At 40.7% G+C, this 18995-nt stretch overlaps 1 protein-coding gene across 1 annotated transcript in view; it reads left to right on the plus strand.

Annotated features, from left to right (window-relative positions):
* Window positions 1-8091: 8091 nt before the first annotated feature.
* ADAMTSL3 (ADAMTS like 3) overlaps window positions 8092-18995 on the plus strand; it is a 171311-nt gene continuing 160407 nt past the window's right edge. Inside the window, exons 1-2 of the mRNA XM_053987886.1 lie at window positions 8092-8154; window positions 9380-9471. Of these exons, the coding sequence (XP_053843861.1) occupies window positions 9391-9471 (81 nt within the window). The 5' untranslated portion in view covers window positions 8092-8154; window positions 9380-9390. The remainder of the gene's footprint in view (window positions 8155-9379; window positions 9472-18995) is intronic.

Here is an 18995-nt window from a genome sequence, read left to right on the forward strand (position 1 = left end):
GAAAGAGAATCTGCATGAAGACAAACGTGTGAAGCAGTCTGTAAATTTTCACTAATTATATTTAATAAAAATCAGTGTTTAGTAAGAAGGTTGCTTCAGCCCTCCTTTAGTAGTGATGAGAACAGTGATAATTGTCAGTTTTCCCCACCAGCTAATTAATTTACCCTTTTTTACTTCCACTTTTGAGAGCAGATGCTGCAGGAAACTCACTCAGTATGAGCATAAATATCTCTGAACATTACTATAACTGTAAATTACAGTGTTTGTTGTAGCAGTTACAAGAAATGTCAATTAAGATCTTAGCTTAAGCTGTTATTTGCTATGCAGAAAAATAATCCTGGCATCCTCTCAGAATTCTTTAAATGTAGATTTTTATGAAGAGTGTAGGCATAAATTCAAACTCCTGTTTATAGGTGGACAGGCAGGTAACATAAGAGAACAACACAGTTTGCCCCAAGAGTGTAGCTGGGAGCTTGGAATTAAGTCACTTACACCTATGGATAGGAAGGTACAGTACAGATAAGGACACAGATGAAGGTGTGAATCCACAACCAAAATCAACAAGGATTTTTTTTTTTTTCTGAGCATCTTTACACGTTTTTATAAAAACCCAAAACATAATTTCAAGATTTGAAAACTATGTACAGCATGGGAGTGACATAGAGCCAGATTAAGCTCCTCTGGTTCTTGTCTGAGCAACACTACCAGGAAATTCTTTCCTGCAGAGCTGTTCCAGCATTTTATTTTGATATAATGAGTACTTGTTTGTTCTTCATTGCCAATAGAGAGTTCAATTCAAGAAAAAGAAAAAGGGTAGTTTTAATCTGAACGTCTACCTCTAAGACCAAGATGTGTACATCTGAGGGTTTATTTCAGCTTTGAAACCTCAGTCCTCTACAAAGAACACTGTGATTGTGTGTCATTGCCATACTTGATCATTGCATGTTACTGGCCAGCTGTTCAAATACATTGTACAGTTTTGGAACAGATGCAGGACAAAGCAAGAAATCTGCTATTCTAAGAATATTTTTCCTTTTATGCCAAGGCTTTGTAATAATGCAAACAAAAACAGCTGAAAGAAACAGTTCAAAAATAGTCCAGTTAGTTTTATCGTTTGTATTCTTTACCTACTCTCCCTGTGTGAGACCAGAAGGAGGCAGCTTAAGAAAAGCATAATGGAAGTCTGTTGCTGATTCTTTTCTTTGTGTCATTTTTTTTCTGACTTCTTCTTTGATAGTCTGTATTGCTTTGACCACAAATATAGCTGAGGAATTCCTGCAGAGATAAGCCTGTGCCATCCTTTCCTACTGTTTCAAGTTTAAAGATATTAGGAATGTTCCAGGATTAAGAGATGGGGGGGGGGGGGGTGGAAGGGGGGAGGAACTATGAGAAAAGGAAAATACACATCCCAGACTAAATCACAGCAAAAATATTATACAAATAGTCCTTTTACAGTAAAATATAGATATGGGAGATTTAGATGGTATTAGCAGATGTAATAAACGTTGGAATAAAAAACATTGTGGATTTTTTCAAGTATCTTAATAAGCCCTTGATCTTGAGTTGGTAAAATTAAGTGAAAAAAAGAAAACAGCACTGAAGTAATACAATAAAAAGGAGGAAGGGAAAAAAAAAAATCAAGTAAACTTTTTGTTATCCTTTTCTATAGGTATCTTCTAACGAATTCCAGCCAGGTGTAAGCAATGTGTGTTTGTCCCAAAATGTTGTCAGGGCTCCTGGTGCACTAACAGCCATCGTGACCTTGACCAGCCTCATCTGAGGCTTCTGCCCACGCTGTGCCCAGGGCTGCTGGAGCTCCATTTAAGCTCAGGCCTGGCCCTCAACCCCACCTTTTATTCTCTCTTGTGGTTTTGCTGAGCTGTGAGCTCTGCTGGCCCGTGGACTGATTTTCTGGCCTGGTTTGTGCCTGCCTGGTTATTGTAACTTTGCCTGTGCTCTCTGCACACCTGGCTGTTCCCTTACCCGCTGCATATCTCACCCAGGAGCAATGGGAGAGGGCCACAGCCTGTGTGGCTCCTGCCCACCTGTCTGGGCTACTCCTTGGATGAAAGATTGTTAGAGCCATGTCTGCTGCATACTTTTGGTAAGGTGAAGTTTCTTGATAATAATATCTCTTTTTAGAATTCATTTTTTTGTGACCCAATAGAAAATGCTTGAATTCACATCTACTTTTCAAGGGTTAAACACAGTCCAGGCTGTACATAGAAAGCAGTCAGGCTTGACTATTGTGACAATTTTGTGCTGAAAAATATAGGTATAAACGCAGAATCAGCATAAACAATGGAAAATTGTGTAGCATTTTGGTGTTCTTCTCTAGATGTTATTCTGCTCTGTAATTTACCGGAGTCTTTTCCTAAACGCCCACTGGAAATAAATGAACGTATCACTGGACAGTGTAACACCTTTAGGAGCTGCTATGCATAGCAGTGACACTGTTTCAAATGATATTGCTCTGAGGTGTTGGACTGTAGCAATAAATGTCTTCCAAAGCAGTCTGTTACAGAGAGCTGTTAGTGACTCCCACGTGACCAGAGCTAATGAGGACAAATTGGGTTTTGTTGGCCTGATAATGGTTGCTACAGTACCAGAGGAGGTACTTTTCCCTGAGAAAAATAGAGATCCCCCTCCAGAAAGGTTAAAGGCCTGTTTCTGTGTCATTGGTGGTAGTACACAGAGATGGGAAGGGCCTTTGAAGAACACATCACTGCACAAGTGATCCTCCTCTGCAGGACTCCAGCCTATGCCTCTATTTGCCTGGTTAAATTAAGCAGTACAAGTCAGTTGGCTTATAGTGGCTTTTGTCTGCTATGGAACAACAGCCTTCTAGAAATTGGTAACAGGGGAAAAAATATTTTTTTTGTGACCTTACCAGATACAGAAGTAAACAATAGATTTTGTTTGGTAGAATATGAAATGTAGACAATACACCAAATAATAGCCTTTTGTAGGTGACACCGGGCAAGTTCCTTGTTTAGGTGTCCTGGTTTCCAGCTGTCAGTGATCAAACCCTGCTCTCTGCTGCACACACAGAAGCTGTTGCTGTGCATAGTCTGTACTGGCACTGCTGTGCCCAGCACCTGGCTCGCTGTGTGAAGGCGCACGGTGAAGTGCGTATTCATCTTCTCTTTTCGTAGCCTCACTCTGTGTGTCACTGGTATTCATCCCAATGATGTATCATGTGTTTCTTCCAACCTTTAATTTTTTTATTCCTTCTCCCTGTTTGCTCATTCTTATGTTCTCTACCATTTCCATATTGGTGTGCTTCGTGGTGGATGCTCGTGCAGAGACATGCACAAGTCATCTTGTGGCACACAGGCTGCCTGCTTTGTTCTTGCTCTTCCCCAGTGAGCCATTACAGCAAGGGCAGGTCCTGCTGACCTTTGTCCATTGCTCATGACTTGCAATATAATTGATTTCCTCAGAGCCCCTGTTTATTCACCAAATACTGCCTCTTCCACATAGCTCTCAATAACATCTTGTTTTGCACAATCACAGAAGTGAGGGCCATCGCAGAATGAGGAAACCAGGTCGCTGTTGCATGAGAAGAAAATGGTAGACAAGCTCAGGAATTCAATATGCCATATCCATAGTCTCAGTGGGAATATGTTATTTTGCAAGCTAGAAAGACTATCTGTTAACACATAGCTATGTGTAGATAAACTGAAACTATTTTACCTCTGCAATGAATTTTTCATTTTGCTTTATCTGCATTCAGCCTTTATCAATACAAATTCATATTTTCTAATTATGCTCAACATAATCACCTAAATCCTTTCTAAAATATATTTTGCAAACCCACAAAATGATCATATAAGTATGTTATAAGTTTATCTCAAAATGTTTATTTTAACATTTATTATTTAAGGCTGTGAACTGTGAGCTAGGATAACAAATAAGTTTGTGCCATTTGAGTGTTTGTTTTGCTCTTACTGTATAGGATCATAAATATGAAAATGAGCTGTAAGTTGTTTTGCTTAAGAACCAAAAGGAATTCGAAAGACAAGAAAGGACAAATATTTCTTCAAATACTTGAAATAGTGACCATTTGACTATATTGTTTAGGTAATTCTAGAGTCATTTGAACACAAACTGAGAGGAAGACAGTAGTTTTCTTCTACAGTGTTTAGGTCTTTACATAAGCAGTTTTTCTTTCTGAAAGCCTCAATTTTTATTTTTTTTTCTACTTACTGTTTTGATGGAGCTGTTTCCAAAGCTCAGGGTGATGATCTACATGGAAGGCAATGGGTTCCATAACACCGTGACATGAAAGACAGAGTGCTGTGGCTGACCTTTGTACCTTTTTACTAATAGAGGCTTTACTCTTGATAGGGTATAACATACTTGTGAAGGGTGACAGTGTGTGACTGTTCTCTGCCCTGGAGGGCTTGTTATTTCAGAGTAAACAAGAACCCTGTGCATATACAGTGCAGGGCCAAAGAACTGATTAGACTGTGTCAGGGTTCTCATTACTCTAGCTACAGGAAATTTAACATTTTGCTTTCATTAATCAATCAGGTGCAGCTCTGTTACTGATAACTTTGAGATGTTGAACCAAAATGCAGTTTCTGCATGGGGCCTCTGCAGGATACTTCCAATTTTGCTATATGTTATTCAGAATACTGATTTACGAGCCAAATGTTGTTCTGCACTGTTTCAATGGATTTTAAATTTGTAGTTTAGCCAAACATATTTTCTCTTGAGTAGTAAAGACTTCTGTTGTGATGAAAGAATGGCCTCCATGATCATCAGATTTGTGTAGTTGAACTTGGTTTGGGGAAATAATTATATATAAGTGGAATCTGTTGAAGAGGTATGTCTACCTTCATTTCAGGACAAAGATAAGTAGAGAAGTGTTGCGTTTCTTATTTAAATATGACTGTTTTCATTAATGTTCAAAGAGTGAAATTTGGTGGTTATCATGTGATTTAACAAAGGGGTTTTTTTTGCCAGACCAGAGATTGAAGTTTTTTTCAGTTTGGCCATTTGGCAGCTATATCTTACAGAATCTTTTTTTCTCTGCTACATATTCCAATTTCAACTGTAAGTTGAAATTTTCTATTGCAATTGACCATAAATCAAGAAATTACAAACTATTTCATAGTTATGTTTGATAGTGAAGACACATGGTCTTAAGTCTCTGTAAAATGAAGGATAAGACCATTGTATTTCCAACCCTTATCCTCATTAGAGCCCATGGCAGCTGTACAGATGGATGAGATTGCTGTTACGTGTTCCATGAAATAGTAAGTGCAAGCGTCCATATTTGCAATTTTATGAACAGCAAAGGCTTTAGAATTGTCATTTTCCATGTAATTTAAATGATGTATATTTTAGATACCAGGAAAAATGAAGCAAATGTGAAATAAAAAAAATGCTAAAAGCAAGAAACAAATACATCTGAACTGAGTATTAAAAGCATTGCTATAGTTGGTTACTCAAAAATCTTACACTGACTCTGCTGGGCTAATGTGGCATGAGTGGGAATTAAGACTGTGGTGAAAACTGCTATGAAGGTGATGCCTAAAGCACTTGACACTGGACTAGGGATGTACAACATAATGTAATAGGCAAAGAACAGAAGTTCTGCCTTGAAGAGTCTGCCATCTGTACAAAACAGGGTAAGTAAAAAGGAAGTAAAATACTTTTTAAGAGAATGATGTTTTATTTGAAACTCTAGTGGTTAATTAGCTTTTGCAAAATTGCTGACAAACTTCCCCAGGTGTGAAAATGAGGTGACCAGAACCTTTAATTGGTGTCCCTTTTAACTTTAGGGTGTGTGTTAAGGAGTTTGCTATGGAACTGCAGGTGCTGTGGATTTTGAAGTGCTTGTTTTCAATCACCTCTTGCCTGGACACCTGAGTTTCATTCAGTTTTTGCTTGGCTCAGCAGAAGAGGTTATGAAGACCTCCAACAGGAGTCAAAATTTCAAAGCTTCCAGATTCACTGTGAGCTTAGAGAGAAAAGAGTAAAGTGGCAGGAGTGTGTAGTGAGGCTGAGGTGAAGAAATTAAATTGGATAAATGAGAACAAAAATCAGCATTCAGTGAGAATGAGATTCACATAGGAAAGTGCTGTCCAAAACCCTGTGTAGTTTCTAGTAGTGGGCTAAGGCTATTTTTATGCTTCAAATACTGTTATTTTCTGGGTGCTCATCTTCCTTGCAAAAAGGATGATTTCAATGTAATGTAACCAGAGCTATGGATTATGGGGGAGAATGGAATTAACAACACTTAAGTAATTTCAGCAGCTGGGGTAGAACCTTCCTGAGCTCTACTTTCCAACGCAGGTACCACAAGGTACTTGTGTTGTTTACTGTAATGCTGCTTTCTGAAATCTCTCTGGGGGCTAATGCTTGTGGGTGCTTATCTCCATTTTCTTCTGTGCTGTAAAAATTGAGACAGACAATCTCTAACCTGGGGCCAGGATCACGTGAGGAATTAGGTGTGTGTGTGTAAACTGCAGCCTGGCTTGAGTTGCTGAATCTGATGTGAGCTAATCTAGGCTGCTTTCTACTACATGATTTTTCTACACTTAAATTTATTGCAGATGAACAAATGTTTATAACACTTCCATATATTAATTATAAGAGAATAAATATTCTAAGTAAGGTTGGTGCCAGCTGGGAACATTCTAAGAAGAAGGTAGGTCTTGAGGGTCAGCTTCATCTCCATGGTTTGGGCAAAGGAAAATGTACTTTCTGCATTAGATGATTTAATGGCTAAATTCTGCCTTTAAAATCAAGTGGTCAAGTCTGAAGTGTTTGCTACCTGCATGGGTATATAATTTTGGAAGATAATAATTGCAGGTTATAACTGATGTCATAGTGAAAGGACTGTTTAAGTAACAGTGGCAACTGGAATGGATGGAAAGCCAGGCTTTCCGGGGAGCTGATACACTTTCAGCTGAGGGGTATTAGAAAAATGGGAGATTGGGTCCTTAGCAGCACTCTTGCCTTTTACACAGCCTATTATCATCACGTACAGACTGGGAAGAACAGCTTGCCTCAGGTGTCTGGGCTGAGACAGACCTGGAACAGAGCAGCCTGCGAGTTCCAGTGGCACGGAGGAGGCAGCCGGGCAGCGCTGGTGTCGCTGCGGGGTCCCCGTGCGGCTCTGCCGGCGGCTGCCGGTCCCGGGCTCTGCGGGCTGGTTTCAGCAGAGGGCACTCTGTTCCTAACGATAGAGGAGGCGCCTTCCCTTGCTGGTGAGAAACCTAAACAGATTGGAAAAGTTTCCAGTGCAACATATTTGAACAAACTCTTCATCGGTTATGTTTAGTTCACTGGAGCATATTTTTAACTTCAGTGGCAGGGATCAGAGCCCTTTCTCTACGTGCTGCTCTTAGCGGACTCGACGAAAGCTTGGAACATCAGTGGAAGCCGTAGCGCAAAGGTACAGGATTTTGGCGTTCCTGTTCAGCCGCTCGAAGCTCAGAGGGAGAACGAGAGCAAAGCTGTCGTACGAGACATATTCGCCAGATTTACAGTAGGAAACCTAAAATTATTGTAGAGGGCAGCATGATTAAAGACCTACTCGGTGTGCGAGCAGATTTGTAGCTGTATAGTGAGAGTTACTTGCAGATGAGACACAGGATGGTTGTGGTTTTGGAAGCTGCTTTGCATCAGATTCGGAGGCTGACTTCACGGTAGCTTTTGCCCCTCGGGGAAAGACGAACCACTTGGTCCCGAGCTGCCGGGGTCTCGGCCCCCGACATCGGAGCGTCGCCAGTGCCTCCGGGGGGGAGCGGGGGGGTGGGGAACGGGTTCGCTTGGCCGCCCGCCCGCTCTCGCTGGCCGGGGAGGCAGAGGCTGCGCGGGGGGTGCCGAGCGAGCCGCGGAGCGGGAGCCGGGCCGGGCCGGGCCCCGCGCCGCAGGTGGAGGCGCCCGGGCGCCTCTGGCCGGGGCCGGGCTGCGGCGGGCGGGCGGGGGCGGCCCGCTGCCAGCAGCCTGTAGGACCTTGGCTGAGGCGCGGCGGTGGGCTGGAGCCCGGCGTGAGGGAGGGGCCGCCGCTCGCGGGGCAGGATGCTGCATCCCCGGTGCCGTGACAGGCGCTGCTCTCCCGTGCGCCGGCGGTGCCCGGCCCGCTCCCCGCCGCCCTCCCGGCCCCGCTGCGCGCTGCCCGGCGCGCCGCACCAGGTGGGTGAGCTCGGCGGCCGCCCGGGGCAGGGCAGGGCAGCCCCCGACCCTCTGCCCCGAGCGGGCTCCCTCGGCGAGGGGAGCGGGGCGGCCGCGGTGCTGGGCGAGGGGCGCTCCGGAGGAGTCTCCGGGAGGGCACGGCGGAGCGGGAGCTCCGGGAGCACAGCACCGGCACCTGGGAAATACCAGAGCCTGTGCGCTCGGCCGCTTGGGGCTCTCGGCAACGCCTGGACACGGGGGAAAAATAAGTCTTCTTTCTTTTATTGTCATAGCTGATACTTCTGAACGACAAAAGCATCCAGGAGTGCTAATGATTTTAGGACGGAGGGGAACTTTACGATGTTTTTGGAGGGAGGGAATAAAATGCTTCTTTCTGTAAGGAATCTTAATTATGTTCGGTTGAACAGGTGCAAGAGATGTTTGGATAGATGGTTTTCCTTTGGGATGCCTGCTTTTTTAGAAAGGAGTACTTTATTTGAAGGAGAAGTTTGTAGTAACTGTGTGACTTGGCAAACCTGTGGGGTGGTGGCTGAGGGGAAGGAGGGCTGTTTGTGTATGTATTGGGGGTACATAAAACTTGCACTGTTTTGAGATCACTCTGGTAGTGTATAGTCTAAGGCAAGAAGGTGCATTGGCACAAGAAATTAACAGAATTAGTAATATTACTACATGATGTGGCTTTTGGCAATTTTAAATTGACAAGCCCATGCTGGCCTTGTAATTTTGATGATCACTAAATGGATGGATTTTTTTTTTTTCGGAACTCTTATTAAGCCCTGATTGTTCAGTCTCTGATCTTTCAAAGGCAGTGCAAATGACTGCTGAAATCCCAGGGCTGGGCTTTCATCTTTGAATGGTGAAAGTGCTGGAAAGTACATCAGGAGTTCCATGCTCCTTGGATTTTACATTTGAGAGATGAAGGTGGGAGGGATTCCCAATTTGATAAATTCTCCTCCGTGCAGGAAATAATCAAGCTTGTCCACTGTTGCCAGCTTCCCCGACCCTCTCATTGTGGTCCTTTTCTGTGCCCTAATTGGAGCTGCCTCACCCTGCAGGCTGTGCTCATGGCATGTGCTGCGCGCCTGCCGCTCTGGCCAGCGCAGCGCTGCGGTGTTTGCATTGCACTGCTTCCAGCGGCCGGCCCGCTTTGCTTTGCTTTAGTCATTGAAATTCTGGCGGAGCCCACTTGATTTTGTTTGTAACTTGAAACAATTTCTCTCGGCAGAGCCCCAAGGCATGAGGATGGCCAGCCCTAAAGCCACTGGGCTGTCCTGGGAGATCACTTGGTTTGCTTTTGCTCTCTATGCTCACCTACAGGTAGGTAATGAACTTGTTGCTGTTGTCATTTCTGGTCCTGTATCAGGTGATCTTGCTGCACACTTTGCATTACTATTTTAAACCAGAAAACTGCTGAAGGAGCTGCTCTGTAATTAAAAGCTTCCCAATGAGATCATTTTCCTTTCACCAGTCTTTCAAAGATATTCATGTGGGAAATGAATATTCTCTCTCCTGCTTAATATACTCTAGCTGACTTTACCGAAGGGTGACCAAAGGGAGATCTGTCCAGATGTGTAATGCCATGGGTCTTTCTGTGCAGCACAGCTGTTCTTTGCCCCCAGGAGTTTAAGCAGCTGATAAATGTTAAGGTGCTGTAAGTGACAAGGGTTATAGAAATACCTTAGTAGAAACATCTAAAGCATTTGGAAGTGGGAAGGCAGGGAAGGTGGCCCAAAAAGGTCTTTGCTCCAAGTGTTCAATGAGTACAGGAACCATGGAGGAAAAACCATAGCTATTATCTGATCTATTGCCTGACACGTGAGCCTAATCAGTTCCAAGAGGTGAGTATTTCAAGAAATATGGTGTGCTGGTGTGCTGCAGAGATGTTGTTACAGTATGTCATTCTCTATACTGATAGTTCCCACTGCACATTATATTTCAAGGATTTTTCAGTCATAAATACACATAAATCCAATAAATACAGAGAAAAAGATTACTAAATAAACAGAGAATTAATTTTTAATAATAAATAGGAACTTTTTGTTGAGGCATAGTAGTAGTTTTCAACAAAAAAGTAAATTCATTAAATAAAATCAGTGTTGTTGTGCGCTGTTTGTACTATTGCAATACTGAGAAGTGGAGCCTGGTGTGCTGGGCAGTATATAAACATACATCCTGAAGGATTTTGAATTGAAGAACACTACAGCAGGCAAAAGTAATATCAAAAGGAGTATGAAGAACTGAGAAGACTATTAGACAGCTGAGTAAGTTGATCAGTTTATGGTGGATGTTGAGGTTCAAGGTAGTGGGAATGGGGCTCCCCTGCATCCTCAGTAGCACTGCTGAGTGCTGTGAGTGATTTGGCAGGTGATGAACACCTCCTCTCTGTGGATATGGTTGCAGCTAACCAGTGCACTGGTTACTTGAGTAAAGAACTCGCTATTAAAGTAAAAATTTGCATCTGTATTAATTGTGCAGTAAAACACAGTGTATTCAACACGTGTCTGAGCAGATAGGGCCACAGTGGGATCTGCTTTTTGCCTGCATGTTTCTTATGCAAGGACAAGTTACAGATTTGCTATGCCTTGTTCAGCTTGTATTTTTGTGTGAAAGCAGTTGAGTGATGCTGTAATAACCAGCCCTATAAAACACTCAGGAAATAGTTCACGGAGTTCCATTAATAGTTCTGTTCAAGATAAGAATAGAAGCTCAGAGAAGGGACATGTTAATTTTGGTTTTGTGCCTTTTGGTTATGAAGGGACCATTTTTTGCTTTTAAAGTATTTTTCTTGTATTTTTTCTTCCACATTTTTCTTACTGCAGAGCTGGAACCAGTAGTGGCATAGTTTCCTCTTCTCCACAAATGGTTTGGCATAGCTTCAGTTGTCTCTTTATAATAAAAACAACCCAAACACATTGTAGTAATCAATTGGCTATTGTGAGTAGCTTTATGAACACTTCAATCCAGGTCAAATTTTATGGTCTTGATTGTCCTTTAAAATACTGTAATCTGTTTGGCATATTTGAGTCATTAGCACTTAACCCCAATCTTGTAGGAGGCCTTTTTGCTCCTAAGTTTTAGGTGTTTTATCACAATTTTAGGCACATTAAAGATATTTTATATTATTTAACATAACATTTTTGGTATCCAATAACCATTAATTCTTTAATTGGTTGCTTGGGGCCATACTAAATGGACCACACACAGTCATTTTACCCTAATATTGTACCATAATTTCCACTTTTGTTATTTTTGGCTATTAAAGTGCTTATGTCTAGAGCTAATCAATTAGAAACAATTGGATGCTGGGCAAGGTCACAAGTCTATGTCATATCACTTATGTGCAATTGATTAGTTTCATCCTGCTTGAGGCAGGTACAGAATAAAAAAATGACCATTTAAAAAGAATGTGGTGGAAATGTGGTATGAATATAATGCAAAGAAAACTTTAACATGAGAAGTTGTGAAAAAGAGGTAGCTGATCCTGAGAAGCAATGGAACTTTGGTTATAGGAGTCCTTTCTGATCCTTCACACCGTGGTAACAAGCAGTGTGGTGTTTAGCTGGGCTCCAAAATCATCTCTGCCCTTGCAGATGTGCTGTGTCTCAAATTTGACAAAATTATTTTGTCAATGGCAAATTAGTTGCTATGCTAGTAGGTAAATTAGGTTTCCTAGGATAACCCAGGGAACAGTTTACCCCTGAGCATTGTTGAGCTGCCTGATTGTTAAATCTGCTCCGTGACCAAGAGCAGTGACATAAATCACTCAGGAAAAGATCCCTTGTGGGTGAGGCTTGGCCATGTTCTTTTGCAAGTACAGAGTGACCTTTTCTTGTATGTGCCAATATAGATGAAATTAGTGGAAGTGCATTAATCTAAAGCCAGTGGTAATACAAGCACATTACATATGTATGTTTTTCTTGAAAACAAACAAGACAACTTGTCTGTCAAATGGTAGCAGCAGCAGCATGGAATAACTCGTTGTTTCTAAAGATTTAAATGATGACTCTACCCAATGAAGTTACTGTATTCTACAGATTATGTGTATTTGGGAATGTTAACTACATCCCTAGCCTTGAATTTATTGCTAAATATTGTTTAAAAGGCTCCTCATTTTTCCTCACATTGTAGCAGGAGAGCTATTAATTCTACAGATTTTAGGAGAAGGTTAAACTAACAAGGTAGAAGTGTCCAAGTCCAGTTCTGCTGTTTTGAAGTGATCTCTTGAGTACACATTGCTTCATATTGGTAATTGAAAAGGCAGGATGTTCAGCCTGGTAACCAACTCTTTCTTAACCTTGTGATGATATTTTATTACACCATTCAACTAGATGCTGTTATATTTGTTATGAAATGTATGTAGGACTGTATATCTTTATAGTCTTACTAATGGATTACTGGCAGGAAGAAACGATGGCTGTCAGATTTGTATGGGCAAATATATATCAAGAATTTTACACATGGATTCATTTTAGATTTATTCTCTGGTATGTTGTTTTCAAATCGGGAATGCACTGATATTTTCTTAGGTTCCTATAGTCCAAATTAAACCCTCTACAAGTCAGTACAGTTTGCCTCCAAAGACCATGGGGTTGGTAATGTGTGCAGAGGGAGTAACAGCAAAGACACCATGTCTGGATATTTAAGCAGCATTAAGTCTTGGTTTCTATGGAAGGGAAAGTTTCATAGGTCGTATATTCATTCAATAAACTGTTGGTTGCTTCCATGATTTATGTTCCTGCAATCCCTGCCTGCATTATGGTCTTTTCTAACTATCTGTGATATTTTGGAAATGAAGGATATACATACTGAAAACATTATTGTCTTCAAAATGATTCTGCCATAACCAATCTGCCAAAAACTACCAACATAGTAAATGTCTTTAAGGCTGAGCTGTGCAAGGCCAAAAATCTGATGTCCATTATATGACATAGTGGACTTGGAGACCATCTTCGTGGAAAACCTTTGGATTATTGTTTTACAGTCACTGAATGTGTTGCACACTGATGTCCAGAAAATAGATTATGAGCTACATGCCATACAACATTCTTAAGTCTCCAGTAACCTTGATCAGAAATATCAGGGTGAGATTGGGAAGTCCCGAGTTAAACCTGAAGCAGTTTTCTGTTTCTGTAGACAGGTGGCAATTCTGCACCCATCTGGAGTTTTGCCATCAGCCTTAAAAGGCCTGTGGTTTTATTCTTAGTGTGAAGATTGAGTTGCTGCTTCTAAAGACAAATAACACATCTGAGACTCTGTACAAGTATTCTAACTTAAAATATTCATTGCTATTGACAAGGTTGCAACTTAGGGACTGCATTACCAGAAAACTTATGCTTAAGTTTCTGAACATGCTTTAAATTTATGACTGATAATGATTGCTCAGCCAGTGCTCATAGAATCTGAACTGCTGTTACCCCTAGTTTACAATCCAATAGTGGAATTGCCTGAACAGTTGATGTTTCTTGTGACTTGAGACACAAACTATGTATGAATACTTACATTTTAAAATGTGTCATAAAAATGAAAGTCAGCTATGGGAGAGGACCAAGACTACAGATGTCATCAGTGAAGGCACCCCTTTACTATCTAAGTTATTAATGATGATGATAATTTCTCATGAAGTTACACTGAAAGTTGGATAGAAGTTCTCAGATCAGTTGTGTGTAGAGCTGCACATTTTTGTTTCCAAAACCAGGTATCCAAGAGTCTGGTACACTTAGAGAAGCCTCAAGAATAGGAATAATTTCTAACAACTGCCAGTAGCTTCTAATTTCTCTTGAAAGAGTAGTCAAGAAATGAAGGAATGGCTCTAGGATGATCTTTGGTTTAGAGGACACTTGAATGCTTAGTCACTGATAATTACTCATTCAGGTTTGCTTGGTGCAGCTGCACCCCTCATATTCTTTAACAAACTGAAGCATGAACAGCACTGAGGTGGTAGATTTGCACAGTGCACCAAATTCCATTCCTGCATTTGCATCACAGAAAATGTACATAATTGATTGTACTGATATTAAAGCTCTTACTCTTCATCCAGAATTCAAGATTTAACCATCCAATATAATGCATTTTGCTTCAAAAGAACATACATTTGAAAATCAGAGTCCTTTTTATTCGCTGTTACTTCTATAACCCGTAGGTTCACATATTTTTCTTTATGTTCAGTTTTTGTGGTTGAAGCTTTTCTTTAAACATTTCTCCATGCTCGCCTGAATCCCCAGGAGCTCCAGTATGGCTTGCAATAAAGTAGTAAAGTGAATTCAGTGATAGTGGAAGCAGATTCATAATAATCCATCTATAGTTGTTGGCATTTTAAGTCTAGGAAAGAAATCTCAGGTATAACTTCTATCATATTGTGCAAATGTTGTACTTTAGTCAAATCCATGTGTTAGTATAGTTTTATACAGTTAACAATACTGATGATAATTCTGTGGCTGTGCAGAGTCCAACACAGTCACACCTGAACAATTCCAGTGCCATTCTTATTAGGTAAAATCTCTGCAAAACAGGGACAGTTTGTGCATGGTGAAAGAATGGGTTTGTTTTTGAAGTACAGTTTGATAGCGAGCACAACATTCCAGAGGGGACATTGGATATAGCCATGGCAATTCCAGAGAGAATACTGAGACCCACAAGGAACTGTACAGCACTGCAGTTCTGATGTGCTCCATGCACTCACTTTATTGTCAGTGATAGACAATAACTCCTTTAGGTTTTGAAATCATGCACATAACTTCCTTTCCTGTAAGGGGAGAACTTGGTATTAGCTGAAGACTATCAAGACTGTCAAGTGCCCTTGCATTTAAGGGGCAGATTTTCAAAATTCCCTCACTTCAACTTATAGGAGGAAGGACAGTTCTATGAACTCCTTTTTGGGTGATGACAGTGATACAAGAGCGCTAAATTAATGCAAATAGAGCAGTGTTTCCAGAAGGGTTTGTGAAGTCTTTGTTTTGATGACTTTCAGTAAGACCTGAGATGTTAAACACAAACACTGTTAAGTACTCAATTGCACTGGTAAATGCTTAGCTGGATTTCTCAAAACAAGGTAAATTTCAACTAACCTAATGAGAGCCAGGCATTAGGTGCCTTAGGCACTTCTAAAAAGTCTGGCTTATTTTTCATCATATTTAGCTGATTAAACCAAAATTTTCACCCTAAAAATTCTTTTGAAATAACAGGTTTCTGGTGTGTGAATTCTAGTACTCAAGTGCCTATTTGATAATACTTGAGAAGTGCAAGTACAAGTGTCACGTGTTTATAAAGAGAGGGCAGTTTTTGAGAACTTGGCCTAATAAATCCCTTCCAGACAGCATATTACATAAAGTGTTTAGCAACAATGTTATTTCTGTTTCTAATTTTGTATTTATTAGATTTAACATCATTTCGGAGGGAAAATGAGAACAATGTTTTCAGACTGTTTTGAGAAATGTGGTTTCCAAGAATTGTCAGTTTGTCATGCTTCTGGATGCACTAGAAACACAGTGAATTCAAGTTAGCTCAACAAAATTGTGAAGTAATATTAAAACTGCATTTATGATTGCAGTTACGAGATTGTTGCTGTATCTTAATGGTTGTCATTGGTGTCCTGGTGGGAGGTCCCAACTGCTTAATGAGACTGATTTGTAGCATTAAATAAGTGGAACGTTTGTTTATATGTTGAAACATATATTTCTGTGTTTATGTAATGGTGTTTTTTTCTGTCATCGGGTGCTTTGCCAAAAAATTGAAGCTGCTTAAAATTTATAGGATGCAGTCTCCTGTTAGTGCATGCAAGCAAAACAGGGCAACATTTACAGTGTATTTGTGAAAGGACCTATAGGGGCTCACTGCATGGTAAATCAAGGTGTAGAGGAGAGTTTTAGTTGCCTGATCTCCTCCCTTTTAGAAGCAATGAATAAGGTGACATGGACACACCTGCGCTGCTGCAGAATGTGAAGAGTGAGGGATTGTGTTTCCTCAGTCTCTGGCAATAAGTGTTTCCTGGCATGCACCTTGCTGAAGCTCTGAGAAGATTGCAGGAACTGGCTTTATTCCCAGCTGGCTGATTCAGCAAGAAATTAACTAACTCCAACCCCCCCTGTTTTTGTTGCAATTTCCCTGCTTATATACGTGGCTGTTCCAGGCTGTCTACTGGGATGGAGAAATGTGAAGGGACAGGTACTGGTTCTGATTAATTCAGATTTGCCTCTTCTGGTGGACATTTTCTTTTCTTTCTGACTACTGCAGCCTCTTATGGTGTAGCAGTGGTGTGGAAGCAGAAGGCTGAACAAGTTCAGTGCTCTCTGTGGATGTACAGCAAAAGAAATATGCTAATATATTATTTGTCTTCCTCTCCTGAGAGTCTTCTCTTATTAGATGTTTTCAAGGTCTCATTACCCGTTTGGTGTTTTGTTTTCTTGAGTCTTCAAATACTTTTAAATGATTCCCTGGTTGAGTAACATGGATGTTGGCTGAAAAACCCAACAGCACAGTAGTGTCGAGTATTGTCTGCCTGCTAGGCAATATCCTAGCTGTGAACTGCCAGGTACGTGTGGCACATTATGGATTCTTTCAGCTGATCTCATCAGCACTTCTGTTGAAAGCAGGACAGAGAATACATCTATCCCTGGAGAGATGGGCTGTGTGTGCTTTATGCTACATAGGGAATTTTGCCAAAGCCACTAACTGATAAGACTGCTTGAACAGGCCCTGGTTTTGTGCCCTGATTTTATAACTTTATTTGAACGAATATAAGGTGCTTTATGTGACTGAAAAATTACGTGTTTCCTTGAGACTGGTGATTCTCAGATAAGCCTTTTCACTTTTAACAGCAGTTAACAGTGCTAATTGAATGTTAGGAAATTATGTGGAAGGGAGGTGTAAGACAAAGCAAAGAGTGCCATCCTTTCACTGTAGGAATTCCTGGTTTGCCTGTGCTGGTGCACTGTATACAGCTCAAATCCCTTTATAAATGGGGTGGAAAGGTTAGGCAGGAATCAGCTGGTAACTTCTTTCTTTCAGTGTAAGAACTGAGTGCCTTTAAGTAAAACGACAAGGTGGAGATTGAAAACAATGAAGTGTGGCTTTCTCCCATGTAATGATGATGATATTTGGCACTCCTTCCTATACTTTTTGAGTAGAAGGTTACATGGATGTCGGGGGAGACAGGATGAGTACTGGGAAGATCCACTTCAGTACTATACAGATGAACCCCAGCAGGCTGGGAAGGTGAGTCCAGGAAAGTATTGCAGCATTCTTGCTCTGGACATGCTTCTTTGGGTGTCCAGTTATGGGCTGCTGTTGGAAGCTGATAGACTGGATGGTTCCTTGGTCTGAATCAGTTCAGCTGTTCTTAGGTAATTTTGGTGTTCCTTGGGGCAACACTTGAGTGTCATTGAACTAGAACCAGCTCTAGATTTATGTCACTTATGAACATAATTTAAAAATTAACAAAGAAATACATGCTCCAAACTCCAGGAGTATCTGGACAATTATCCTGGACATGGGGACTTGCTCTAAACCTAAATGGGTGCCTCCATTCTGAGCTGCTTTGAGTCTACTGAGAATATTTTTTTATTTTTATATTGTTATTAATTTTTTTCATGCAAACATTTTTAGGATGTTTCTGATATATTTTCAAATGCTAGAATTTTAGAATGATTTTTCAAGTATGCAAGGAAATTCAGACTTAATTACTGAAATAGCTTCTTGTTTTTAAACAAACACTAGTATTTTCTTGAGGAAGATAAATAAACAGCTTCTGATGGCTTAGCATAAGTTCCACTGCCATTATGTGATCAGTCCTTCTGTAAAGCACAAATATTCCAGACATTTTCCCTGCATGAGAGAGCACTTGCCTTCCCCTCAGTGTAAAACTGCACACCCAAATGCTTTTCCCGTTTCCTTTTCCTCCCTCTTCCAGTTAAATTTGGAACACAATAGGTTGGTTAAAACTATAAGGAAAACCTCCAGAATGCTGTCTTAACATATGGGGTTTTACCATGCAGCTGTTTATCTTCTGCTAGGAGGGAACTATAAATGTATTTTTAATGCCAGGAGCTGGGCTTAAAATGCCATTAGTTATCTGGTGGGAATAGATTTGAAAATTAGTAAGCAATTAGATCAGTGGGCAAATACATTTTACTTAATGTTGTAAGTCTCATGGGCCTTTCCAATATCCTGTTAGCATCACCTGTTCTTAACACCCAACCTTTTAAAGCTTTTCCCTTATGCAATGTGACAATAAAAGGGAATATTTTGTTTAACTCATAAATAAAAATTGATAATTTAATTTTAATTAAAAAACCCCAACTTGCATGGTTTCTCCAAGGGAAACAGAGATGTTCTCAGAACACTAAGCTTTTCTTGGAGAAAAATTCTTCCTGTAGATAACCATCTTGAGAAGGGCCTTAGTTGGGATAACAAAACATGTGGGTTTTGTTCTGATCTTTTGAACTTGCTTGAATTATGTCCTTAGCAGACATCAGTGATGCATTTGTTTGCAATTGCTTTTTTTTATTGCTGAATTTAGATCTCTGTGAGCCATCTGTAATGTGTCACATAGATGCCACTTTTTAGAAATGGGGGAATGTAGGAATGATAAACTTTTTTTACTATTTCAAATGTTAAGGCCAGTCTTTGACAATACTGAGGAAAAGACCTACTCCTCTTCACCTGTACTGTTGAGTGTCTTCTCAGTCCTTGTCTGCCAAAAGCTCACTTTAAATCAGTGATAGTATGAGGGCTCTTGTACTCCAAGCTCTACAAGATTTTGGTTCTGAAAAAGATCCTTCATGAGATTTCTGTGCCACAAGTGAGGCCTTATTTTGAAAATTCAGGCTTTCTACTTCAACAGTACA

The sequence above is a fragment of the Vidua macroura genome, chromosome 12, assembly GCF_024509145.1.
Source record: "Vidua macroura isolate BioBank_ID:100142 chromosome 12, ASM2450914v1, whole genome shotgun sequence".
NCBI lineage: Eukaryota > Metazoa > Chordata > Aves > Passeriformes > Viduidae > Vidua > Vidua macroura.